Source organism: Monodon monoceros, unplaced genomic scaffold (genome assembly GCF_005190385.1).
Source record: "Monodon monoceros isolate NGI ecotype Baffin Bay Population unplaced genomic scaffold, NGI_Narwhal_1 Super_Scaffold_3, whole genome shotgun sequence".
NCBI lineage: Eukaryota > Metazoa > Chordata > Mammalia > Artiodactyla > Monodontidae > Monodon > Monodon monoceros.
This window is the reverse complement of record NW_021703780.1, coordinates 60,042,478-60,069,652: the sequence shown is the minus strand read 5'-3', so window position 1 is coordinate 60,069,652 and position 27,175 is coordinate 60,042,478. Positions and strand designations below refer to the sequence as shown.

Sequence of the window (27,175 nt, the reverse complement as noted above, 5' to 3'; positions counted from 1 at the left end):
CAGTAGAGGTGTGCTTGTCAGGGGACCAGAAACTCACGTTTGTTTCAGAGAGGGGTTCTGTGAAGACGGAGAGGATCCAGAGTAGCCCTAAAGGACCTCATCAGTAGGAATTTGGCTGCTTCACCACTAATGTGGCCCTAGCTCTGCCCTGTGGCTAGGCTTTACCTCATGCTGCGCAGCATCTGATGTTCTCCAGAATATCTAACAAAGTCAAATCGAGCCAGTTCCTCTTTGATTTTCTGCCTATGAGTCTGATGTCCTCTCTTGGTCTAATTAGCTGAAGACTGAGTAGAGTCCTGCTGTCTGAATGGGAGGTAGTTCTACTTAGATGGGGCACTCAGCTGGCATGCACCATCATTGGCATTTTTGTGTCCCTGGCAGCTTCCCATATCCAGACACTAGACCTTGAGGTTTTAAGATCAAGTGATCAGGCAAAATAGACATGGCATTATACAGAAATATGGAAGTCAGGAGTATTTAGGACCATAGGCTCAGAGTTAGAGCTGCATTCTGACCTTGGCTCTGCCAGCTACTAGCCAAGTGATCTCCAGAATATGCTTACCTTTGTCTTTATTCCTAAAATCTGGATGGTCCATATTTCTTGGTAATGTTAAGGGGGTGTTTGAGAAGTATTTACTGTAGTGACTGACACATAATAGTTAGGAGGCTGTTGTACTAATACAGGCGAAATATCGGATATTCCTCTAGAGTGGGGTGGGAACAAGGGGAAAAAAACAGAATGATTAGAAAGAGATTTAGGCCTATAGATAAGAGTGATGCTTGAATAAAAGGGAGTATCAAGAAAAGGAAGGAGCAGAGATTAGTCCTAGGTTTCAGGATTAGTTTGGTGAGTGGAAGTGATACAGGGAACGTAAGAGTTTGAAAGCATTGTTGGGCGAAAGGGACATGGTGAGAAAGACAACAGATTTGGATTTATGTGAGATATCTGGGTAGAGGTGTTTGCTGGGCAGAGAGCTATACAACCTAATGCACGAATGAAAGAACTGGGCTGGAGAAATCGGTTCAGCCGTCTTCAGCTGTGGATTATAATTGGAGCCATGAGAAAGGTCAGAGTTCCTAAGGGATACATCTATACTGAAAATAGAAGAAACCAAGTCATCTCCCTTTCAAGAATTTTTAGAAAAAGAGGAAGCCACAAAGGTATGTAATAAAAAGGGGTAAGAAAACGAAGAGCTCAAGGACTAATTAAGCATTTCAGAAAGGAGCTTGTGGTTAGCTGCATTGGCCTGCTGAGAGTTTGTGTGAGACGGTGGAATGGAACGTGCACATGGATCTAGCCAATAAAGAGGATGGTGTCTGGGGAGAGCAGTTTCTAGGGAGATCTAAGGGCAAAAGCCAGATAGAGTGGGTTGAATAGTGTTTGGGAGGTGAAGAAACAATTTGAGGGGAGACAATCTTAGATGAAATTTGACTTTGGTGAGATGGGCAGGAAAGGCAATAGCTGGAGAAGATTTAGGCATGAGAAGGTCAAGCAAGGGAAGGTTTTGTTTCGGTGTTTAGGCATTTTTAAGATGGGAGAAATTTGATCGTGGTTCACTGTTCATGGGGAGAAGCCCATAGACACATGAGAAGGTAAATGATGGTACAAGGTCCCCAAGAAGCAAGAGGTGAGGGGATCCAGAGCACAGAAAGGAGGGACACCTTTTTCCTTGCACCAGGAAGAACAGTAGCAGAGAGTTAAGAGGATTCTGTCAAGGCTTCTCTTTTTTTGAGAAGTAGAGGTCAGAGTCATGTGCTGGGGGTAGTGAGGGAGGTGGTGGCAGCAAGGTCAGGGGTATGAGGAGAGTAGAGATTTGACAAAGATGTTGTGGAGGACTGACTTTGGAAACAAGTTCCAGGTAGCATTAATGACTGTATATTTATAGTGGGAATACTGTCAAGGATTTGAGAGGCCATCTTGTCCTGTGTGTTGTCCATGTGGATGTTCATATTGTCCGGGATGCAAGCAAGATCTCAAGATGGGTTTTAAGACATTATGCCAGGCTCAAGTTGCCATTGAATGAGGGAGATGAGGGAGAGTGAGCACAGAGGTTGCTAGATGGCTGTGAGGAAAAGGGGTACGGTTTACTGCAGCTAAATGATACGGGCTCAAAGAAATAGGAGTTTTTACATAGTGATGGTGGAATGATGGTCTCTGTATGCCATTAGAGAGTTATGGGATGTAGGAGAAGATGCAGAGTCACCCTTTGAGAAGACAGCTGATGAGATGGGACCCTCAGGAAAGAGCCAGTTTGCTGTTAAGAAGAATAGGTAGAGGGAACATTCTGTGATATTGTTCAGGATTGAGATGAACTGTGATTGGAAATGCTCCATGGCACGAGGGGAAGTTCAGGACATACTTTTGGGGAGCATAGATATTTAGGGAATGAATAAAAAGGATTGTAATGGTCAAGAAAGAGAAACTTAAAATTGCTGCTTATATTATAGCTGTTGTCTGAAGGTATTGATAGCTTCACAATTCTCCTAAAGTGCTTATAAACTGTTATTTGTTCCTTGAAGATTTTTTTTGCTTCATTTGACATTGCTTCCTGATAAGTGTGGTGGTATACTATATCAGTATGAGCAAAATTAGGTTACAGTTTCCCAAAAAAGAACAGTTTGTGGTTTTCTAATTTAAAATTTTAATAGGACGTAGTTACTTAAAGGTAAATGCTTTAAGATAAAAATATTTGACCATGTTCTTTTTGGAATGTATTTAAGACTCCATTATATTTAGGCAAATGTGTAAAATTTTGAGTAGCTAAGTCAGAATCAAATCAGTTGACCACTTAACATTGATAATTATCATACTTTATTTTTGATGTATAGGCATGTAAAGTTGAAGATCTGGGCAAAGTGGATTTTGAAGATGAAATTAAGAAAAGATTTAAGATGGTATATGTACCAAATTGGTTCTCAGTAGACTTAAAAACAGGGGTAAGTTAGCAATTGATATTTGTGCGATTTGGGATAGTTGAAAATTTCTAATATAGCTCAAAATTAAGTATTATTAGTTATGGAGTCCTGTGTTTTTATGTATGAAAGGAAAAAATTTTATGCAGTTTAAATGCCTTTTCATATGCCAGTATATTAAATTGTAGTTGCATTGAATCACCCAGAAACACATTTTGGTTCTGAATCTGTGGCTTAGCACTTTAGTTAAATAGTACAAATAAGTAATGGTTTAGAGACTTATTTGGAGAATGTATTCACATGGAATGTCACTAACAATTTTTTTCTTTTGACAGATGTTGACAATTACTTTGGATGAGAGTGACTGTTTTGCTGCTTGGGTTTCTGCAAAAGATGCTGGCTTTAGCAGCCCTGACGGGTCAGATCCAAAACGTGAGTTTAAGTGTCCTTCTTTCCCTTTCTCCTTCCAAAAGAGATGGTGGATCTGTGCTGTTTTTTTATGTGCTCATCTTTTTTTTTTTAAACAATATTTGTGTTTTTCAAAAATCATTTTTCAAGAAACCTGTATATTCTCTCATATGGAAATGGAAAATACTATTCATTTTAAATGTTTTGGGGATCTTGATTTTTCTCACAATCTATGGCTTAGCTTTAACAATTAAACATGCAGCACACTCTCTACCCTTAAACCATGTGGGAAGTCTGTTAGGTTAGGAAAGTGAATCTAGGAAACAGTTTTTCCCCCCCAATTTAAAAAAAAATTATTGAAGTATAACTGACATATAATGTATTAGTTTCAGATGTACAATATAATGATTCAGTAGTTGTATATATTGTAAAATAATCACTACAATAAGTCTAGTTAACATCCATCACCATACACAGAAAATTTTTTTTTCTAAATGAGAATTTTTAGGATCCTACTCTCTTAGCACCTTTCAAATATGCAATACAGTATTAGTAACTACAGTTGCCACGCTGTATATTACAGCCCCATGACTTATTTATTTTATAACTGGAAGATTGTACCTTTTGACCCCCTTCACCCATCTTACCCATTCCATTACTCCCCACATCTGGCAACCATCAATCTGTTCTCTGTATCTGTGAGCTTTGTTTTTTGTTTTTAGATTCCACATATAAGTGGTATTTGTCTTTCTGTGTCTGACATATTTCACTTAACCATAATGCCTTCACGGTTCATCCTTGTTGTCGCAAATGGCAAGACTTCATTCTTTTTTATGACTGAATAATATTTTTGTGTGTGTGTGTATGTATCACATTTTCTTTACCCATTCATTCATCAGTGGACAATGAGGTTGTTTCTAATATCTTGGCTATTGCAAATAGTGCTGCAGTGAACATGGGGGTGCATATATCTTTTTGAATTAGTGGTTTCCTTTTCTTTGGATAAATAGTCAGAAGTGGAATTACTAGATATAATAGTTTTATTTTTGAGGAACTGCCGTACTGTTGTCCACAGTGGCTTCACCAATTTACATTCCCATCAGTAGTGCACAAGGATTCCTGTTTCTCCACGTACTCTCAAACATTTGTTACTTATGGTCTTTTTGATAATAGCCACTCTGACAGGTGTGAGGTGATATGTCATTGTGGTTTTGATTTGCATTTCCCTGGTGATTAATGATGTTGAGCATCTTTTCATGTACCTGTTGACTGTGTGTCTTCTTTGGAAAAATGTCTATTCAGATCTTCTACCCATTTTTTAATCAGATTGTTCAGTTTTTTTGCTATTGAGTTGTATGAATTTTTTATATATTTTGGATATTAACCCCTTTCAGATACATGATTTGCAAATATTTTCTCCCATTCACTAGGTTGCCTTTTCATTTTGTTGATGATTTCCTTTGCTCTGCAGAAACTTTTTAGTTTGATGTAGTCCCACTTGTTTATTTTTGCCTTCATTGCCCTTGCTTTTGGTGTCAGATCCAAAAAAATCATTGCCAAGACCATTGTCAGCGAGCTTACTGCCTGTGTTTTCTTCTAGGAGTTTTATGGTTTCAGGTCTTACATCAAGTCTTTAATCCATATTGAGTTAATTCTTGTGTATGTTGAGAAGAGACTCATCTTCATAAGAGTCTATTACATTTTGTTGATTATGAATGTAGCATGTAGAAATACCTGATATATATAAATACAGTGTATTGGCTTTGTATGGAAGTAGCCCTTTAAAGACTACAGTTGCTGTTTTTGTTTGTTCATTTTTAAAGAATGGCTGTATCTGAACAACCAAATAGAATATGTGTTTGCTCCATATTATCACAGCTTTAAACATTCTAAGATAAAATTTTAATAGACTTCGTGATATCTCTAAATCTTGCTTTTAAACATCCTTGGCATTGGGTTAAGAATGTAACATCAGAGTTTGTGGAAACTTTTAATTTTTACTTCTTTCCCTCTATTTTTAGGTTAAAGCTAATGATTCTCTTTTCCATTTCTTTTTTATATTAACTCTTTTGCAGTGAACTTAGGAGGACTTTTACTCCAGGCCCTCCTAGAGTATTGGCCTAGGACGCATGTGAATCCAATAGATGAAGAAGAAAATGAAGTAAACCATGGTTCGTGTTTTTATATGAGGATAATTGATTTAAATTTTACTCAGAAGTTAAGGATACTTAGATTGTGTGTTATCCTGAGAATGTTTTCTTAAAAAAATTATCTTAAGCATTTGCTAAAGTGTGACATAATAAATATATGTGATGTGCCCAATTTACTGCCCTCCCTTCCACATCCTAGAGAACATCCATCCAGTCTTAACTGAGATTCCAAGAGAGCTTTTAATCAGTGAGATTCTATACACAAGATATATAGAATAAACCCTGTGTATTCAAATGACCTTTGTCCTTAAACGTAGGCAGCTTAGCAGGGTTATTCCAAAGATATTTCTTAGGGTATCCATGGACCGGCTAGATTTACCTCCGGTGCTCGCTAATTAACATCAAAAAGCCAGGTTTGTCCTTGTGTAGTCAAACTTCACATTGGCTTGAAATGTAGATATTACCTAGTCTGATGATCTACCTGATCTTGGCTCAAAAATTCAAATCCCAACTCAGAAGTGTCAGGTTAAGTGAATGAGTATGTGTAAAGAATTAATGTCATTGAGGGCATTGAAAAGCTTTGTGTGCCACAGGCAGCGGCAGTAACTTTCTCTGGGAAGCAGAGGAGAATTTGGCTCAGTTTCATTAAAGAAAGGGGAAAAGAAATCTTAAAATTTCACAACTCATATGTAACCTTAAGTCCCACCCACTGAGGACTTATCTGCTGAAGATTCTCTGAAGATTGCCCACTTACGGTGGTCACCAGTGATGAGGACCTTCTGCCAGAGACTTTGTTCTGGCTGACTGATTCATCCAGAATGATTTTTGGAGTTTAAATCTGTTTTGCAAGGATGACATACCTCTTTCTCTGAAAGCCAGTGTCCTGATGCCCCTGTCATAGAGAGGGCACTGACCCCACCCGTGATGTCATTTCTTTTGTCACCTGGCCCACTTTATTCCCCTTTAGAATTGTACAGTGGGCTGTGAGCCAGAGAAATTCAGTGGAAATTTCTCTTCACAGAGGGTTGAGCAAGCTAGGTTCTGGTATGGGCTCTGCCATTTATCAGCCATGTAGTTATGGGCATGTCATTTCCTGTTCTTGGCTTGTCTTTCTCCATCTGTAACATGACAGGGTACCCTCAGAGGCCCAAGTAGCAATAATACATATTAAGTAATGAAAAAACAGTGGTACAGGGACTTCCCTGGTGGTCCAGTGGTTAAGACTTTGCCTTCCAATGCAGGGGTTGCGGGTTCAATCCCTGGTCGGGGACCTAATATCCCACATGCCTCGCAGCCAAAAAACCAAAACATAAAGCAGAAGCAATACTGTAACAAATTCAATAAAGACTTTAAAAAAATAAAAAAAAAATCTTTAAAAACAAAACAAAAAACAGTGGCACAGAGTAGGGGTGGTGTGATGAATTGGGGGATTGGGATTGACGTATATTCGCTAATATGTATAAAATAGATGACTAATAAGAACCTGCTGTATAAAAATAAAATAAAACAAAATTCAAAAAAAAAGATCAAAAAAAAAAACAGTGGCACAATCAGCACCTCTTGGATCCAGGCTTTGGTTGGGGGTATAAAGAAAAAGTCACAGGAAACCCCAAATCATCCTTAAAATCAAACTGGCATAGTAAAGGCAGGGCAGGACCCAGCCAGAGCTCAGGACACTGCACACTCTACGTGTCTGGTAATCTTCTGCTACACCTGCACCATGCTCAGTGGATACTCAAGAGCTGCTTAGATTATACTTGGGGAGCAGCTCAAGTATTCTGAGGCCTGTATTGTGTTGCAGGTGGGGGTAATAAAGATAAATGGGCATGGACCCTGCCCTTCAGGGACTGGCATTCTGGTTGGGCAAAGGGCCGCTTACATCAGCATTATGAGATCAGAGAGTAGGTTCTGTGAGAGAGGTTCTGAGAGTGCTGTAAGGTTGCAGAGGGCAAGACTGCTTCCAGATTCGTCAGGGAAGTGTTTATGTACAAGCTGGCACTTGAGTGGGGGTCGATGGCACTCCGTTCAAAAGATTACAAAGAAAGCAGAGTGAAATGAAGTCTGCAGAGAGCAGTAAAAATGAGATTATTACCTCTTTGAGGTTTTGTTTTTCACTGTTATCTCTGCCATTAGTTGTGACTACCATTAACCATAAAGTTTTTTCTGACAGAAATTTTTCTGAGCTCGGCATTTTACCGGCCCCATCCCGTCCCCGCAACAAAAAAAGAGCAGATCATCGTTTATAAAGAGGCTGTCCTGTACTTACCTGTGGCTGAAATAGACGGTTATGTTTTTGTCTCAAATCTCAGACATTAATCTCTTCTGTTAAAATCCTCTAAAATGTAGTCATTTCTCATGAGGTACATCCCAAGTTGCCATATTCCTTATTTTCAAGAATTTAACTTTGTATTTTTACCTTTATTTTTGTCTCTGACTGACGTACAGGATTTTGACTTAAAAAATCTTGCAATGGTTGGGCTCTGTGGAAATGAAATGTTTAGAGTCTGTGTTTTTAGCACTAACTCTGGATCCTGACACCATCTGTACCTTTTCCTAGTAAATGGGGAGCAGGAGAACCGAGTACAGAAGGGAAATGGCTATTTCCAGGTGCCCCCACACACTCCTGTGATCTTTGGTGAAGCTGGAGGTCGCACCTTGTTCAGGTATGGGTAAGAAGGGCTAAGAAGGCATCCTGTTTGCCAAGAAGTATTCATTCAAGCACATGTTTATTTTTAACTTCTAGGGGTGTCAGGGGTTTGGAAGCTTCTTCATCTCCATGACATAGTTAAGTGTCTGGTGCTATTAGACCCCATTCTAATTGTGAGCTGAGCCTCTAGTGTTCAAATGAGGTTGATAGCTTGCCTTGAGGCAGCTTCTTAGTGGTTTCTGCAGGAAACCATCACCGGAAGTGTCTGCCCACAGGACAGCATCAGAGTAGATAACTTCCCTCAGGCTTGGCCAGGGAAGATGGACTGGGCTGCTCTTGGGAACTGTTGTGCCCAACAGTGGCCCGACCTGAGGCGTGAGGCAGTCCTTCATGAGGGCCTGCACGCAAGAGCTAGACTGGCTTCATCTCCAAGTTGCCAGCCAAGGCCCAGGGAGAGTCATGGGGGAAAGCCTACTAGAGTCTTCTGTAGGGCCAGAAGTAAGAAAAATGTTTGTCTTGCCCTTGAGGGCAGAATTTTCTTCCTTTATGATGGTTTCCTGAGAGTGTGGTTACCAAAAATAAACCTGACCGCCATTGTGTGTGGAGTGCCACACTCTATAGCACTGGCAGACGACCTTTCTCAAGTGCTTTGCCTATACCCAGGTTCCTATCCTCACCCAGGGAATCAGGCAGCTGTAGTATATGTCTGGCCTCAAAATCTGGGGGCCTGAGTTTTAGGGCTTCCTCTCCCTCTTAGCAGAGTGAGTCATTCTGCCTGCCTTCACTTTATTTCCTCAGCTGTCAAATGAGGGTTATCCTTAAATGAACTCTGTAACAGTCCCTCCCCCTAACGATTATTGACAATGATTTGGGGATCTGTGCTTGTTTTGTCACTTACTACCTGTTGGATTATGTTTAGGCTGCTCTGCCGAGACTCTGGGGGTGAGACTGAGTCCATGCTTCTGAATGAGACAGTGCCACAATGGGTAATTGACATCACTGTGGATGTAAGTATCCTCCATTCCCACTTTGCCCTTTTATTTTTTTCCAAATCATGAAGACAATTAAGAACTACTTTAGACTGTGTAATCTTTAATTAAAACTACACTACCAAGTGGAATCCTCTTCTGCTTCCCTGCAGTTCCAAAGTTTCAGAAGTATTAATAATTATTTATATATCTCTTTATGTCTTTAAATTATATAAATAATACATGCTTATCAAAGAAAATAATAAATGAATAAGGTGAAATTCCCATCCCTTTCCCAATCACTGTTTCTCTTTTATTCACTCCCTATTCTTCTTCCCAGAGGTAGTAAATATTAATAGTTTAATGCATAGCCTTCAGTAGTTTTTTCTATGCGTACACAAGCATATATTATTTGTGTATATATGTGTGTGTGTATAGATCATTTTATTTTGCACAAAATCTCCTACTATATATACTGTTCTGCAACTTGATTTTTTTTTTGTTTTTTTTTTCTCTTCTCTCTTAAAAATATATCTTGGACATTTTTTCATGTCTGTATATGGATCATTCCTTTTAATGACTGCAAGGTATTCCATTGTATAAATGTACCAAGATCTATTTAGCCAGTCCCTATAAATGGACATTTAGGTTGTACCCAGTGTTTTCTATTACAAACAATGCTTCAGTGAACATCCTTGTACATATATCTTCGTGTACTTTTTAGGATAAATTCCTAGAAGTGGAATTGCTGGATCAAAGGGTATGCACATTTTAAATTTCGATAGATATTGCCAAATTGCCCTCCACAAAGGCTGTACCAGTTTACACTCTTACCAACAGTGTATGAGTGCCCAGTACTGCACACCCTCACCAATGCTGGATACTTATAATCTTTGCTGAAAGATAGGCAGATTTTTGTTTTATAGGCAGATATTATCTCATTGTTTTAATGTGTTTTTTGGTTTTGGTTTAATTTGTGGTGAGGTTAAGCATCTTTTCACGTTAGCCATTTTTATTTCTTCTTTTGTGGATTGCCTATTTGCATTCTTTACTCAGTTTTCTATTGGGTTATTTGTCTTTCTTACTGACTTGTAGGCGTTGTTCATATTCAGTATTAACCCTTTGACTATTATCTTGCCTCTCAATTGAATTTTACTTTGTTCATGATGTCTTTTGGCAGGCAAAGAGTTTTAATTTTTATATGACCAGATCCTTTTTGGCTCTGAGTTTCATGTCTTGCTTAGGTGTTTCCCACTTCAAAGTAGCAAAAATGTTCTCTTCTTGTATTCTCTTCTAGTATGTTTATGATAATGGTTTGTGTCTAGATCTTCAATCTATTAGAATTTATTCTGTTTGGTGTGAAGTAGAATGCTAACTTTCTCCAAATGGATAGCCAGTGTGCCAACACAATTTATTGAATAAACTTTTGCTACTAATTTGAAATGCTATCTTTATCATATACTAAATTTCTATACACACATGGGTCTGTTTCTAGACTCTTTTATGTGCTGTTGACCTATATTTCTAAAGATATATGAAAAGAGATTTAATCTCTAGAACCTGCAGAAAATTCATTTTCTGTCCCAGATATACCTCCAAGAACTTAAAACTGGTCTGACACCTGATAGATATTCTGTGGTCTTCTCTAAATCTGAGCTCCCCATAAACCACAACTTCCTTCGAGTGTTAAACTCACCTGGATGCATTGCTGACTTTATGCCTGTGGCTCATTCCTCAGAGGAGACATCCAGACAGGATATGATATGGAGGCTCGGAGAGGATTAATCCCCAGAGAAAAGATGACCAATTAATTTTATCCTTCATCTAAGTATGTGGTTTACCTCATGGTGGACATCTAGGTGGTTGGCTGAAGTTTCCACTCATTTAAAACCTCAGACCTTACTCTGATGTCAGAGGAAAAGAAAGTGGGAGGACTTTGATTGGCCTTTTCAGTTGGATAATGGGCCTCACCAGCGTAGAGCGTATGGTTTTGCTCAAAGGTGAATGTTGTGGGTTTCTCGCAAGACACTTAATTTTTTGTTTGGGCATTTTAATGTAGAACTCAGATTTTGGTTTGTATGGCTTAAAGAATTAAAATTTGTTTCCTTTTCATTCCTTGAATTGTTCATTGAGAAGATCCATGCTGCAATTTCATATTGCCACTGACATTGCATATAATTTGTCTTTATGTATCTTTTATTACAAAATGAAACATCATACTTTTCTGATACCTTTTCACTAAGGCTGACGTAGATAATTTGATAGCTTATTATAAATTTCATAGACAGTCACTTTTAATTGTGAAATAACTTAACTTGTGGATAGTTTTCCTGTTGACATCATTTTAGTTTATCAGCTAACAGAAACTATCTTACCTTTTTTCACTTTTCATGTTTCAGAAAAATATGCCCAAATTCAACAAAATTCCTTTCTACCTCCAACCTCATGCATCTTCAGGAGCAAAAACCTTAAAAAAGTAAGTAAATGGAGTGTCGTGTGATACTTTGATCTAATTTATTGCCAGAGATTTTTAAAAATTCCTTATAGTTGCTTTTATAGCACAGGAGGCAAGTACTAGATCTAAGGCTAATTTCATAATATTGAAAGTTTATATAATTTAACCATATACCAAATACCTACTGTGGCCGGCTGCAGATGTTCAAAATAAGTAAAACATGGATTTTGTCTCTCATAGTTTAGGACACAGTCTGCATATAGTAACTGCTTTTATGGATACTTACGGAATGATGAGTGTAGGAGAAAGAAATGAATTTTTGGCTGTAGCTTTCCAGAAAGCTTTCTTGAAGGACATGGAGTTTGAGCTGGACATGTAAGGATGGATAGAACTTCAAAAGAGAGATATTCCAGGTCCAGAAAATGGTTCGATCAGGGATGTGGAAGTAGGAGCCTGCGTAAGATATTGAAATTGTCAAGGACCTATGTAGCTGCAGCATAGGATGGAGGGGTGGCCAGGAGATGCTAGGAGGGGAGTCAGAAAGAACATTCAAGGTTTCACTGATGTGTATCCCAGCAAGTAGAATCAGTAGGACTTTAAAACCTTTTGTTAGAGAGATTTCCAAACATATGCAAAAAAAGACAATAGGAGAATGAACCCCCATTATCCCATCACACAGCTTAAATAATTCTCAACATATGGCTAAACATTTTGTTTCATCTGTACCTCTACCTGCCCTCCCTCCCACTGAACCCACCTGCCTACACACACACACACACACACACACACACAGATTATTTTAAAGCAAGTTCTGGATATCACTTCAACTAGGTTTAATGACTGAAGTTCAGGATGACTTTCAGAGTATGAGCCTTAGCTACTTGGTTTGACCATTATTAACTGATGTCAGAGATACAGAAGTAGGCTTGGGGGTAAGGAAATTGCTGAATCTAGTTTTGGACATGTAGAGTTTGAGGTGCCTTTGGGACATCCAGCTGGAGCTGCCTAGCTAGCTGTTGTGTTGGTAGGTCTGGAGATCAGACAGGCAGTTGAAACTCAAGGGCTTGGCTATAGGAGGAGGAAGCCTTGGGAGAAATGAGCACATATATCATCGGAGCCTGGTAAGCACCAGGGGCTGCCTTCCCTTCCATGAGCATTTAGTTTGCCCATGCTCTGGGAAAGTCTTTAAGGGAATAAAACCCAGAAGGCTATTCCTTATGTATATAGAAGGTTTAAGAATATGTATGTAATCTCATTTATTTGCACATAATCTGTCTTAGGGGAGGACACTATAGAAAATCTATTGGTGATTCTAAAAATGGATTACGGCAGTGACTAAGAACATTTATTGGTTTATGTTTCTGTGGTATGTTTTATCTTTGTCAAATGTTAACACCAAGAAATATGGAAGAGATAATATCCAGTGATTTCCTGATGTCACAATCTGCCCTTGCTTTTTACAGAGATAGACTCTCTGCTAGTGACATGCTTCAAGTCCGGAAAGTAATGGAACACGTCTATGAGAAAATCATCAACTTGGATAATGAGTCTCAAACCACTAGCTCTTCTAATAATGAAAAACCAGGAGAACAGGAAAAAGAAGAGGATATTGCTGTGTTGGCAGAGGAGAAAATTGAACTTTTGTGCCAGGACCAGGTAAGTGGACTTGAGGACACAGCCCCATTTTTTCCAGTGCTGGTGCTCAGAATTTCATCATGTGGTGGGATTGTAGTTTCCAAGTCTGTTGCCTTTGGGGGGCTTTTGCTTTTAGGAACACTGGGTCTCTCCCACCTATTTGTGAGGCCCCTTCTGAAGGGCTCTATAGCCCACCTTAAAGCTTCCATTTATCCCTGGGGCAGTTTTCAGGAAAGGGACATGGAGACTTAAATGCACACACAGACAAATGTGGATGTGCTGGTGGCTTTTTTTTTTCTGACAAGAAAGATACATGCTCGTCTTTTTTTTTTTTCTTTTTTTCTTCGGTACGCGGGCCTCTCACTGTTGTGGCCTCTCCCGTTGCGGAGCATAGGCTCCGGACGCGCAGGCCCAGCGGCCATGGCTCACGGGCCCAGCCGCTCCACGACATGTGGGATATTCCCGGACCGGGGCACGAACCCGTGTCCACTGCATCAGCAGGCGGACTCTCAACCACTGCGCCCCATGCTCGTCTTTATTTGCAGGGCAGCATCTGCCACGTTAGTTTAAGATTTGAAGTGGAGGTGGGTGGAGCATCGGTGGAGATGTTGTAAATGAAGATGCACTCAAGGTATTTCTTCAGAGGAATGACTGAACATGGCCTGTCTGGCCTAGCCACACAAGCTGCACATCTTACCATGCCCAGATCCGTGCCTGCTTGCAAAGCAGCTGTGTCAGCAAGAACAGGCCACCAGGCATGGGCAAGGAGAGTCCCAGAGTTAACGATAAAAGCCTTAGATATACCTTTTTTATTATTCATTTTTTGCTATTCAGGTTTTGGATCCAAATATGGACCTTCGAACAGTGAAACACTTCATATGGAAGAGTGGTGGTGACCTCACCCTCCATTACCGTCAGAAGTCCACGTGAAGGGTGGGCGAATGCTCCTGGGTATTCATTTACTGACCTTCCTCTATGGCCCCAAGAGTAGTGCTAGGAAGCCCACTGAGCCCCAACGGGAACAAGACTTCTAACGGCCGATTTGGTATGGACTGAGATTCTCTTTCAATTGAAGTGACTAATCGAGATGTAATATAGAAATCAGTCTCCATGTGTAGATTAAGCTGTCCCCAGGAAGGCAGAGTGCCAGAGCAGAAGAGCCCCGAGCAGACTGTGTCTTGCGAGGTGTACAGAGAACTAACGACAGGCCAGCGCAGACTTTGCTTCCTCCTTTTGTTTCAGAGGACCCTATCTTTATCTGTTAGCACTTGTTAGAAACACATTGGTAGGGCCACATCTGTCACTGTGTTTCAACTCCAAACCCACACTCTTGAGCTTTGCTAAGAGTACATTCCACTCATGCAGTACCTATGAAGGCTTTTTCCAAGTTTGTCATTTAAAAAAAAACAAGTTGTTTTCACCATTTAAGACAGTTACTTTTAATAGGAATTTGCTGCTGCACAATTCGAGAGCCAGCCCATTTCATAATAAATGATTATTGTTGGGCTTGTTTTTAATATTGCATCTCAGATGTGTTCTTGTAGGAAGATCTGTTGAAATTCCAGGTGCTGGATCACAGCACTGGGACTGCCAGCCTAGAGTACGCCCAGCCTGTGCCCAGCGGTGATACCCCCACAGTGCCCGGACTGTTTGGCGGCCACAGGGAGGTGCAGCTCTCTTACTCCTTCCTCCGCTGTGTCGTTTTATTTATGGGCAAAGCCAGGTGACACCACAGGTTCTTGCTCTGGGTGAGCAGCGTGACACCATCAAAACTTAAGACTGTGATGAGATTTTAACTTCATTTAAATGCTACCTAATATTTATGGTGTCAGAGTAAAAGGGTATCATAGTGAGTTAATTTGATATTCACATCCTGGAAGTATACATGTTTGTTTTTTCCAGTTTTATATGCAGGTTTTTGTTGTTGTACCTGTATCCAGATTTCTTTTCACTGTTCTTTCTAACAATCTAAAGCTTTCATAGAATCATTTGGATCTTGTACAGAATATAACTTATTGGGGATAAATACTTCAACTTTTGGCAGAAAAAAATACTTTGGATTCTCCCCAAGGTCATTTGTATTTGGAATAGAACAATGGTCCACCCCCATAAAACTACGTAAGACAAGCCTCCTGGATGAAGCCAGAAGCACAAGTGCCTTCAGAGGGCAGTTTATTCCAGTCCAGTTGCCTCCCCAGCATGGCCCGTCCCCACAACAGCAGCGACTGCGGAGGGGGTGGGGAAGGTTTTTTCTTTTCTACGCCTTCACAGGTTCAGCTGGAGGCAGCTGGTGGCCTGAGTCCAGACCTCACTATCTGAGATATTCCGACCGGCACAACCGTAGAGGCAGGGTTTCCTCACTGCTCGTCAGCCTCCTTTGGAAAGTGGGCTGGTCACTGCCGCCACACTTTGAAGAAGTGCGCAAAGACACGCCACATCTCCAGTGAGCCTGTCTCCCTTATGCAGAGAGCAAACGGCTGTTTTTAAAAATCCTTTCTATCTGTTGAATACAACAGTGCGCTTTTGGTGCACATTTTTTAGCAATAGTTGTGAATTAATGGCAAAAACAAAACAAAACAAAAAAACTCATTTACCAGCCCTCAGTTGTGTTTGCACGAGGGGCCCTTGGGCTGAAGGAATGGGCCTCGCTGGGCCATGCTGCCCTGGGTGCCGAGCCTCGAGGGGCGGCTGTGCTCCCTTCCTGTCATAGATCTCACCCCCAGCATGGTTGTGGTTTTTTTTGTTGTTCCAGTCAAACCAGTAATAGTTTCCAGAAAATCTTGACAGTCTGCAATGCCAAAAGGGTAAAAATCTGTATTTCACAGTTGTATAGAATAAAGGCTTTAGTTACAATATTTCAAAGTGTAGTACACATTTATTTTCACTTGTCATTTTCCTTCATAGCAGATTACAGAGAAAGGAAGAAACTTCTGGTTTTGTGTTTACCGTGGAAATAATTAGCATTGCTATCCATTTTATCCCCCAATTTAAGGAGGGGAGTGTGTGAAAGTGAGGGAGGGAAGAACCAGGTCCCTTGGGTGAGGGTGACTCTGGGTCGGACTGCCAGGCTACAGTGAAGGGAAGCTGGCCTCAGAACAGGCCCATGGTGATTCTTTTCTACTTCCTGGATTGCTGCACTGGGCTCCCAGACCATCTAGGAACCAGGCTCCAGCACTGGCTTTGGACACAACGCCTCCCTGTTCTGTGGGCTTATCAGCTGCTCTGGTAGACTTGACAAAGGCTTGCTTTTTAAATGTAGTCACAGTGCTAGAAGCGAAGTGTTTGCTGGTTTGGGGCCCTCCCTCCATATACTTGGTCTGTGCCCCCCAGAGCATACAGTCCTTGTCCTATGAGCCTAAGAGAGCTCTGAATTCCCTGTAAGTGCACACATTCCAAATCAAATGGTAAAGGTGGGACTTTCGACTGGGCCGAGACTAGAAGGCCAGGCCAGAGGCAGCTTTCATGGTACTCCGCGAGGGCTGTGGGAAGGTGAGGGACTCTAGCCAAAGAGGAGAGGACTTCAAGTGATGAGGGGCCATCCCTGGATGGAGCCCTCCTCTTCCTGCAGGAACCAGGCAGAGCAAAAGACTCGACCTAGTCTTAGCCTCCCAAGGCACTGGAGGTGAGGGGAACAGCCCTCTCCTGTACTACAGGAAAGAACAGAAGGGCCCCTACCCAATCTTGTCCAGGCCCCTCATCTCCCCTTGGAGTGGGAGCTGTGTGTGAAGAACTCCAGTCGGGAGGACTGGCTCTGAGAGTCTGCTTAGGATGGTGAAATTAAATTTGTAACTTTTACTCACCACTGGGGCTGGCTGGATGACTTCTATATTTAGAAGAGATGGCTGTAAAAGTTTGGGAGCTGACAGGAGTCACAACTGGGGACACTTGTGTGTCCCCAGATCTGTGGGGTGTAGACGGTGGCGAAGAAGCAGCATCGTGGTCCAAGCACAGGTGAGTGTGCTGAAGGGCCTAGAATCTCCAACCATCTTCCCTCAGAAGAGGTGGGCAAGTTCACTGCCTCTCCTCCAACCATGGCTGGAATATGTGGTTAGCATGAGCCAACTGTGCTGTGTAGCACAGAGTGAGACAGTAATTGGAGCGGCAGGGGTCCCCAGGGCTTGGGGGTGCCTTCCATTACAGATAGAGCTGGCTGAGCTCTGTGGAAAGAATCACTACAAGCCCTACAGAGCGATTAGGCAAACACTCCACACCAACCCCTTCGTCCCTCACCCCATCTTCACACCTGATGGTGCCTGGACTCTGCTACCTTCTGTGCACCCACAGAGCAGGAGCAAGCAGTGGGTACGTGGCCAAAAGATGCCCTTCCCCAAGGCCCGCGGCCACTGAAGTTCCACACCCTACCAGAGCAGCAAAGAATCCTTTGCTCTCCGACCCTATCTCCTGGAAAACTTATTTAACCTGGGTGCTACTCCCAGCCCCCTACTACCCCAAAAGTACTTGAGATTCTCAAACAAGTGGCCAATTCCCCAAAGGCAGGACCATCAGGCAGAATGAATGCTGGGAGGTCACCTCTTGGAGACCAGTAGCGTCTGAGTGGACACAAGCCACGCCACCCCCCACCCCCTGTCAGCAGCAGCCTAGGAAGCGTAATGCAGGGGGCTTGGCCATGCAGTGTGGCCTGAGCTGCCTCCCACTTCTGGGCCTGATGAAATGCCATCAGAGGCCCTTCTTAGTGCCTGGGGTGTTATTCTGGGGGGGAGAGCTGTGCCTGGCTGGCTGCCCCCTCAGCCTGTGCCCTGAAATCTGGGCTCTCTGTGCTTGCTGACTCCTCCTCGGCCTGGGCTTCGAGCAGCTCAGCGGACAGCCCATCTTCTGGTGAGGCTGCACAGGTGAGGCTGTCGGGAAGTGTCAGCTGAGGCAGGTGGTCCGCCTGGGCGCCTGGGCTGTCTGGGAAGGAGACCTCAAACTCTGACCCAGACCAGGTGGCCTCACCTGAAACACACGGGGTGGAGCTGAGGAGGCCCACAGACCAGGGCCAGTGTGGCCTGGGGCAGTAACCCCGCTGACCCTCAACTCCCACCCTCAGCGTTGATGGGGGATGCGCAATTTAGCGTACAAATGCCTTGATGCGGCTGCATTCCACCTGCAGGCCAGCCTCTAACCCAGCTGAGAGACTCAGGGCCGCCTTCCCCACAACCCGGGGTCCTTCCCAGAAGGCCTCCGAAGGTGCCGGCCGGCCACTCACCACCACGCTCACGAGAACCCCTGCTGGAGCAGACGTCCTCCAGCCCTGAGGCTGAGACCGCAGTGGAGGTCAGCTCTGTGGAGGAGGGCAGCCCAGACCAGGCGCTGGCGTTGCTGCTGTCCAAGAGGGAGATGCCAGACACGTCCAGGAAGCCTAGGGGAAGGTGCACAGTTCTCTACCAGAACAAAACCCTGACCACTGGAAGGCCAGCGCCCTGGGCTCACGGCACCCTGTTCCTGGGGCATCTGGCCCAGCCAGAGACTGTAACCTCCTCAGCCCGTGGCAATGCCCCCAGCCAACCCCAGAGGTTCCCCACTGCTGGTTTCTGAGGAAAAAAAGGAGGCCTGGGGTTGGGTATCATGGGAATAGCCCAGTGGCAGAGGGCCCAGACCCTGCTCTGTGCCCAGTGTGCTGTGTGACCTTGAGCAGGCCCCCTCTCTCCTCTGGACGGCAGTCTTGCCATCCGTATACTGATTGGATCACCTGCAGTTATCTTGGCGGATATCAGATAGGAGGGCTCAGTGGGTCTGCCGAAGTCCAGCCCAGAGCCCGGGACTTGCTCCAGCACAGGGCTTGCAGGCCCTCAGCTTCCTCAGCCTGCTCGGTACCTGGGTCCATGACTCGCTGCAGTGGAGGCGGAGGCTGAAGAGGAATCTCCATGGAACGGGGAAGGTCGCCAAGGTCTGGAGTGCCATGGCCAGGACTCTTGGGCCCAGGGAGCTGTTCCTCCTTGGAGGAGCCAGGTGCCTGCAGCAGGGCCTACAGGGAGCCAGGGAAAAAAAGGAACAGGAGGGGCCTGTTGGACAGGGTAGTCAAACCTAACCGCCAGCTCACACCCACCGGGAGCACCACTCAGCCCAAGGGAGCAAACAGCCCTGGGCATCTAACGATTCCTCTACAGCAGATGTGAAGTCAGGCAAGAGGGGCCTGGCTGGCCTCCCGTGCAGTGCGGACATGGACTCGGGGCACCCTTCCCACTCTGCTGAGCAGCCCCAAGGGCCCACCTGACGGAGCCCCATCCATGACCCACAGGAAGAGTCCATGCCTGGACAGCAGTCCCCAAGGGCCCCCGTGCAGACCCCAGGCACCAGCCCAATGCCCAGAGGCACTTGGGGGACCTCTCAACAGCCACGATCTGGCTGCAGACCCAGACAGACACCCAGCCCCTGGCCTAACTTTACCACAGACTCACGGAGGCACAGAACAAGGCTCTGCCCACCTCTGGGCCTTAGTTTCCCAGTCATGAAATGAAAATGACAACCAGTGCCTCACACTACCCTCACCTCCAGACCCAAGTGGCAGGAGAACCGAAGTAGGTTCTGCTGTCCCAGGATAGGCCCATCTTCTCCCACTGGGTCCCACAAGCAGATGGGCCTCCCAAGGCTTCTGCAGGCAGGCCCCCAGCGAGGACAGCCCCCAGTCTCCTCTTCCCAGCTGCAGGCCCTTCTGCCCACATGAAGCTCCCCTCTCGCCACAGCTGGCAGGTGCTCCCCACGTACCTCCACGTAGTCACCCTGCCTGGAGCCTGTCTCCAGGCCAGAAGGGGCAGGAGAGTCCTGCGGGGTGGGTCCAGGTGGTGGGGCACCAGGCGGCGGGACACCAGGCGGCAGGACACCAAGTGGCGGGATACCAGGTGGCGGGACACCAGGTGGTGGGACACCAGATGGCTTCTTGTGGTGGCTGGGAGGCTGGGTTGGGATCCGGTGCAGATACCCATAGCCGATACCACAGCCCAGGCTGCCGAAGACCAGAAACATTCACTCCAGGGCTTGTCCCACAGCCCTTCCTATCCCTGCCACCCCCATCCACCAGCAATGAGGGGGCCTCATGGACCAACTGTCAGCCTCAGGACCCCTGGGCCCAGGGCCCATCCCTCCATCCCCACCATGGGACTCCAGGTCCATGCCCAATGGCCAGGGTCCCCCACGGCCCCACCAGGGCCCCACCCTGCAGCCCTGCAACCCCAGGAAATACCTGCCCTCTCCTCCCCAGGCTGCATTGGGAGTGACAGTCACCTCCCGGCAGGAGTCGGACTCGGAGTTATAAATCATCAGCTTCAAGGGCTTCCCCTCATGGGACTCAATGAGTGAGAAGAAGTCCTCGGACTACGACAGACAACATGGCACCTGAGCCCTGCTCCCACCCTGGGATGGGAAGCCTCACAAGACAAGACGCTTCTCATGGACAGTACCCACTTCTCCACACCCCATCCAGGGGGCCGGGGGGAAGGCTGTGTGTGGTTCCTTACCTCCTGGAGGATCTGGTCTGAGCCAACCACGTAGTCGGTGTAGGGGCGCAAGCCAGCGAGGGAGGCAGGGGAACAGGGTTCCACATCCTGAGGAAAGAAACTATCCAACTATCGGCCTTGCTTCTGGGGGGCGGCGGGTGGGAAGCTGCCTCTCCAGGAGCTGCCTCTCCACCTGTCCTCTGTCCCCAGGCCAGGACCTCAAGCCCAGACTCCCAGCCCAGCCCCTGGTTCCCCTGCCTCCCCCGGTCCACAGCCTGTCCAGCAGAGGGCAGCACCGTGCCACAGGCAGGAGCTCCCACATCTGACTACCTAGGTCCAACTCCTGGCTCCACCAGCGGCTAGCTAGGGCGCTATGGACAAACACTTAACCCCTCGGCCTCAGTTTCCCCACAATTAAAAGTGGGATATGTAGTGCTCACTCAAGAGTTGCTGAGAAGATTAAAAAAAATAATATATGCACAGAATGAAAACCACACCTTGGCCCACAGTAAGTGCCCAACTGCATTGCTGTTACGGCTGCAGGCACAGAACTGAAGACCCATGGGGTGGCGGGTGGGGGGAGGTTGAAGGAGAGGGTGGTGAGAAGTGGGTACGAGGATTGCCTTCTCCCTTGGAAAGCTCCACTATCCAACCCCCAATCTCCCGGGAAATATAGAGGGATTTGTATCACCACCCCCATTGCACTTATGGACAAACTGAGGCTGGCTGAAAAGGTTGAGAAGGCTCCCACGAGGAGTCAGTGAGCAATAGAAGGGGCTAGAAACCAAATCAGCCAGTGTCCAGCTCAGGGCACCCTCTGTCCATCAAGCCGTAGGACCGAGCATTCAGAACTTGGGCCCCATCAGTGACTGCATGTCACGTGTGCATGTGTGTCTGTGAACGAACACTAACAGCAACATCTGTGACAACTCAGTCACAGAGATTCATTAAGGTTCAGACCCCAGGCACCAGCCCAGTGCCCAAGGGTGCTCTCAGGGGACCTGCCAAGAAAAATCATAATATCCTAGAGCAGCCGTCTCCGACCCTTCTGGCACCAAGGACCAGTTTTGTGGAAGACAATTTTTCCACGGACGGCGGGGGTGTTAACGGTTCAGGCGGTAACGCGAGCGATGGGGAGCAGCAGATGAAGCTTTGCTCGCTCGCCTGCTGCTCACCTCCTGCTGTGAGGCCTGGTTCCTAACAGGCTGGGGACCAGTACCAGTCCGCGACCCTGGGGTTGGGGACCCCTCCCCTAGAGTACACCAGAAAAAACACTCTTTTAGATAAAGCCGCAGCAGCAGCCTTCTGGCAGTACAACCAAGCTTCCAGCAGATGGCGCCCCGACCTTTCCAAAGAAGAAGCCAACGTCTAGAGGGTAAGAAAATGCCCTAAGTCACAGGGCACTGTTGGGATGAGAGGAGTTGCGCTCTCTGGGACACTGGAAAGGGGAGACCACACCCTGCCCTTGGGACCCTCTAATAGACCCACTGTCTGCTGGCCTCTCCCGGGAGGCCCCCACCACACACCCATCCCGTACGCCCCGCCCACTCACCAGCACGTGCCACACATGCTCGCTGGCCCTTCGGAAGCTGCAGAAGCGCACGCTGGCACCCAGCAGGCCCTGGCCGCCCCACATGTTGCTGGGCACCACCTCCACCTCGCGCACCTTATTGGTCTTCATGCTGAACACCTCCAGCTTCACCGGCTTCTCCACATTAGCCTTCAGTAGGGCCTTGAGCGTGTCATTCTCCTTGTTCTGCAGGGGCAGCGGGGCTGACTCCCGGACCCCCACACACACACCCGGCCAGGCCCCCCAGACAAGTCTGGGTCTGAGATTGGGCAAGGGCCTTGGTGGCTGGGCTGGGCCTGAAGCCACTGTGACCCCCAGTACCCCCAAGCCCTGCTAAACCTTCCTCCTTCAGTCCCCCCGGAGAACACAACAAAGTAAGCAAAGAGCCCCCGGGGTCCAGAGCATTGCAGCACTGCCCACTCTGAGCTGCCCCTTCCAGAGCTCTCACACTTCTCAGGCCCCTCTGGGCAGGCCCCGTAGACCTTGCAGCCAGTGCCAGGAGTCCACCTGCTCCAGCCCACCCCTGAGAGCCCGGGAGCTGAGCTCCAGGCAGGGCCCCCATCAGGCTCAGAAAGAAGGGGAGATGGGGCTCAGCCTCCCTTCAGCAGAAAAGGGAGGCAGGAGCAGGGCTGGGGCCCCTGTGGGACAGCAGGAGACACACACAAGCAAAGCAGAGGCAGAAGGGGGGCCTCACCAGCCTTGAGTGCCCGATGGTGATGATGAAGTCGAAGTAGGGCTCCAGGCCTGCCTGCTGGGCGGGGGAGTTCTCCTGCACCTGTGCTGCACAGAGGCCACAGTCACTGCGCTGACCCCGGGACTCTCCCAGAAGCCCCCAGCCGTCAATTCTAGAAACCATCACCACTCCCCGTGTCCCGGCGAGGACAGAGACACCACTATGAACCGTTCCAGGCAGGCCACACATGGGCATGGTCAAGGCTCACTCCATCTTCTCTCACTACCTTCCTGGGCACAGGTTTTCCTCTTTTGGAAAATGACTCTTTCCTGAGTATGATCCACAGATGCTTCCAAAGATGCCTCATAGGAGAACCCAGAGCAGTAGGCCACACGGAGACAGGGTGACACAGATGGCTGCCCCAGAAGGCTGGGCTGGGGCTGCTGGAAAGCCAGAAGGGTTTACCAGAAATGTTTAGATGTGGACAGGAAGGGAGTGCCCCAGGATGGATGGAGCCAGGGCCATGCCCAGAAAGACGGAGTGCAGAAGGCAGCCTGTGGCCAGATCCCAGAGAGCCCCTGACCCTGTGGTGACAGATCCTGGCCCAGTTCCACAGGTGGGGCGATAGGAGCTGTTGAGGAGGGGTGGCTGAGGAGAGCAGACCCCAGGGTCTGGAATGAGCCTGAGCCAGGGGGCCTGGTGAGCAGCGCAGAGTCCCCTCACCATCCAACCTCCCCACACAGGACAGCTCCTCCAGCGGCCATTCCCAGCCCAAGGGGCTCCTGCCCTGCCCTCAACTCCCAAACTCCCTGCTGTCTCCAAAAACACCACAACCAGGCTTGCAGCTATGGTGGAAATCCATCTCAAAGGCCCCATTCACAGAGCTTTGCTCAAACAATGCAGCCTTTATCCCCAGGTCTGGACCGAATATGGGCCCCACACCCTCAGGCCTTTGGCTGTGAGCACTTGATGCCCTGTTGGTCAGGCACCAGCCAGGCCAGCAGCCCACAGGGCACAGGGCTCATGTGGCCTCAGGTTCCGGATGCTTCCTTGAGGGGAAGGCCCCCATGGCTTCTGCCACCCACTAGCCCCTCCAGTCTTGGAGTCCCCACACTGAAGGAGAGCTCACCGCTGAGGCTATGGATCAAGGCCAGTTCACCTCTGGAATGAGGGCTCCCTCCAGGCAGTGGAACCGACAGAGCCCCACCTTGCCACCTCCAGAAGCTGCCATGGCTTCCAGTGAGAATAAGCCCAGAAACCAACTCCAGCCCTAGTTGGCCTGGCCCAGAGAGCAGCTGCTTGGAGCCTGCCCCTCCGTCACTTCAGGGGGAAGCTGGGACGAGGGGTCTTTGGGGAATCAGAGGACAGTTCGCCAGGGAGAGCTGGCGGGGAGCTGCTCCTCTCTGCTCTGGGCCACTCCACCTCCCTCGGGTAAGGCCCCCACTCCAGAGGCCGGTTGCCCTCTACCCTCCTCAACACTGTGTCTGCCAACCTCCATCATTAATGAGGCTCAGAGGCTCGGGCCCCCAGTGCGCAGGCCCGGCCCTCTCCCAGCCCACCCAGCGCCTCCACCTCCCCTCTCCTGTGGCCTTGTCCTCAGTCTGGCCTTGTCAAGGCCCCTTGCTCTGGGCCTTGTCATCACCCACTATGGCTCCACAGCGGAAATCACCTGTGGTGCTGCCCACCGCACCCCCAGCCCCGCAACAAGCGTCCCCTCTGTCTGGCTCTCCCTTGGGCGTTCCCATCACCCCAGATCCCGCAGCCCCACAAGGAGTGCTGCTTTCATAACACTCCCCCTGCCCCCTGTATCTCCCATCAGGGCACCTAGAGTGATAAACAACAATGGCAGTTTACGCCTTCTGAGGCTTGGCTGGGTGCCAGAAGACTGCACCACCTGCTTCCCCTGTCATTTAACCGTCTCACTAACCCCAAGTGACAGGGGAGGAAAAGCACTCAGTTATTCAGCAACAGCCTGACCCCAGGAAATCCGACCCAGAGTCTGCTCCTGTCCACTGCCGAGGACAGTGACTCCTCCACCGTGCCCAGCACACCGTGGGAACGCCAATATTTAGGGAAGGCAGCACACTTGCTCTTCGTTTTTTTTTTAAATGTTTAGGAGGCAGTGTCACACCTCCACTTAAAACCTCCCAGTGGCTCCACAGCTCAGCATAAAATCCTAAATCCTCAGGACAAAACGCAAGGCCCCAAGCAACCTGGCCTCATCCTTTAGCACTCTCCTCACATGGGCCACGCCAGCGAAGCACACCAACCCCACCTCCTTGCTTCTCCTCAAGCCCAGCAAGCACAGTCCCACCTCAGGGCCTCCCTCTGCCCAGAACGCTCTTCCCCCAAATATCTGTATTGTCCTTACTTCCTTCCAAGGTGTCTGTTCAAACGTGACTTGATCAGAGGCCTTTCCTGACCCCTGTATACTAGAGCACCCACTCATCACTCTGGATCCCCTCGCTCTGCTTTACTTTTCTTGCTAGCAATGATCACCACCTACCATATATTTCCTGTCTGTCTCCCTTCCCTCTCTGCTGGCATCCAAATGTAAACTCCATGTGAAAAGGGACAATATCTTTTCTGCTCACTGCTTTATCTCCAGTGCCTGGAACTCTACCTGCCACAGCATATGTGCTCAAAATCACTGTTTTGGCTATAAGGATATACTGTACAATGCAGGGAATACAGCCAATATTTTGTAATAACTATAAATGGAGTATAACCTTTAAAAATTGTGAATCACTATATTGTACACATATATAATATTGTACATCAACTAACTAAAAGTACACGTATGAAACGGGGGGAAAAAAAACTGTTTTGTGAATGAAGACTTCCAATTCCCCAGTCTCTCCATTCTGTCCCTCTCCAACAGGCCCTTCCCATCTTCACTCTTAACATCACCACCATCACCAACGTCACCACTACCACCCCACCCCCCATTGTCGATATCCTCAATTTGCCTTCCATCAAACCTGTTGGAAGACTCTTCTGGCTGCATGCATTTCACTGTCCACCTTTTCTGTCCGGTGCCTCATCATGACGTCCACTAGGGAAAGCCCACCACCAAGCACAGATTCTGTTACCTCTGGGTCCTGAAGCCATCCTGGCTTTCCTTTTAGGAAACCTCTTCTTTAGCTGCCCCCCTCCCCCATAGTTGTTAACAGAGCCTCCCATCACAATGCAGAGACCGCTCAACAGCCAAGCACCAAACTGACAAGCCTGTCTGCCTACCCCCATCTCTGCTGCCATCCACCGTGCACAAGGGAGAAGGGAGTCCTGCCCCGCGGCGCGCCGGGGACGGACACTCTCCTGCCCCTCTCAGCTCTGTTACAGCCCCTCCTTCTCCGCAGTACAAATCACCCCAAATCTCCATCTTTCTGCGGGCCCCTCTCCTCACCTTCAGGCTCTAGGAACCCACTCCATCTCCACTTTCCCCGGGACCTCTGTGGCGACACCGAAGGCACATTATCAGCCGCGGCCTTACCGCGCTTCTCCGCAATGTTCCACCGGGGAGCCCTCCCCCCACCATCCCCCGCAAACTCTCTCCCCGAGCCCTCCGCCGCATTCTCTTGGCTCTCCCGCTCCCACTTTCCCGGGCTGGTTCTCAGCGGTCTTCGACCCCACCACAGGCAGGATGCGCGCTGGCAGGCTCCCCCGCAGCTGGCGTCCACTCGGTTACCCCGACCCCCTGGATCCAAGGGCGGGGACAGCCGGGCCCTGGGCTTAGTTGGCTCTCTCCCCAGGCCCAGTAACAAGCGCAGTGCACAACAGGCGATCATAAATGTGATCATACAAGTGCACAAATGCGTCCCGACTGGACCTGGTGCTTTCACTCTTCAACCGGGAGAAGTGCCATTCCGGGGCGGCCCGACACGACCAGGAAACGCTCCAGCTTCCTGCAGAGCTGGCACTTGGGGCTGGCGCCAGGCCGACCCGCGGCCGCAGACGGGCCGGGGCCCAGGAGTGCCGTGGCGCCATCTCTCGCCGGCGGCTCCTACCGGGAAGGGGCATCACTCTCCCCCGGGCGACCGCACTAAGGCCGAGACCCCGCCTCTACCGCCCCCAGACCGGTGATCGGACGTCCCCCGCACATTGGTGGGGACGCCATGCCAAGGCCACCGGTGCCGCAGGGGCCACTCACCCCGTGCAGGTGGAAGCCCTCGGCGCCTCCCGCGGGCTGCTCGGCGCTGGCGCCCAGGCCCATGGCCACTGTCGGCTCGGGCGCCGGTGCCCGGGACCGCGGCGCCACCAGCGTACTCGCCCTCTCGGCGCTCGACTACCCGCGCCTTGTCACGTGGGTGCATGGCCACGCCC

The 27,175-nt window shown here is 47.9% G+C and overlaps 2 protein-coding genes across 6 annotated transcripts in view; one reads left to right on the top strand and one right to left on the bottom strand.

Moving 5' to 3' along the window:
• The window catches only part of WDR48 (WD repeat domain 48), a 44,978-nt gene extending 28,940 nt beyond the window's left edge, over nucleotides 1–16,038 (top strand). For 3 of the 4 annotated variants that reach the window (XM_029242104.1, XM_029242102.1, XM_029242106.1), the window contains exons 12-18: nucleotides 2,830–2,937; nucleotides 3,249–3,345; nucleotides 5,397–5,492; nucleotides 8,029–8,134; nucleotides 9,038–9,125; nucleotides 11,486–11,562; nucleotides 13,005–13,996. In XM_029242104.1, coding sequence (XP_029097937.1) covers nucleotides 2,830–2,937; nucleotides 3,249–3,345; nucleotides 5,397–5,492; nucleotides 8,029–8,134; nucleotides 9,038–9,125; nucleotides 11,486–11,562; nucleotides 13,005–13,428 — 996 coding nt within the window. In that variant the 3' untranslated portion in view covers nucleotides 13,429–13,996. The other variant, XM_029242105.1, reaches the window with a different exon arrangement.
• A 248-nt stretch (nucleotides 16,039–16,286) lies between these two features.
• On the bottom strand, nucleotides 16,287–27,165 carry GORASP1 (golgi reassembly stacking protein 1). Of its 2 annotated transcripts, none has more exons than XM_029242107.1 (9): nucleotides 27,003–27,165; nucleotides 22,874–22,959; nucleotides 22,162–22,365; nucleotides 20,631–20,717; nucleotides 20,357–20,487; nucleotides 19,882–20,119; nucleotides 18,991–19,141; nucleotides 18,383–18,535; nucleotides 16,287–18,129 (listed from the first exon to the last, which is right to left on the bottom strand). In XM_029242107.1, exons 1-9 carry the CDS (start codon nucleotides 27,163–27,165, stop codon nucleotides 17,882–17,884), a joined length of 1,461 nt encoding a protein of 486 aa, XP_029097940.1. In that variant the 3' UTR covers nucleotides 16,287–17,881. The 2 variants fall into 2 exon arrangements, with proteins under 2 accessions (XP_029097940.1, XP_029097941.1); XM_029242108.1 differs by having other exon boundaries at nucleotides 22,874–22,954; nucleotides 27,003–27,123.
• Between the last annotated feature and the right edge of the window lie 10 nt (nucleotides 27,166–27,175).

What these genes read in the sequence shown, in the direction of transcription:
- GORASP1 (XM_029242107.1), bottom strand. Translation starts at nt 27,165, where the DNA reads ATGCACCCACGTGACAAGGCGCGGGTAGTCGAGCGCCGAGAGGGCGAG. An exon ending in AGCATGTGTGGCACGTGCTG is followed by an intron (nt 20,718 to 22,161) that starts GTGAGTGGGCGG and finishes TTCTTTCCTCAG; the next exon opens with GATGTGGAACCCTGTTCCCC. An exon ending in GCCTGGGGAGGAGAGGGCAG is followed by an intron (nt 20,120 to 20,356) that starts GTATTTCCTGGG and finishes GGTCTTCGGCAG; the next exon opens with CCTGGGCTGTGGTATCGGCT.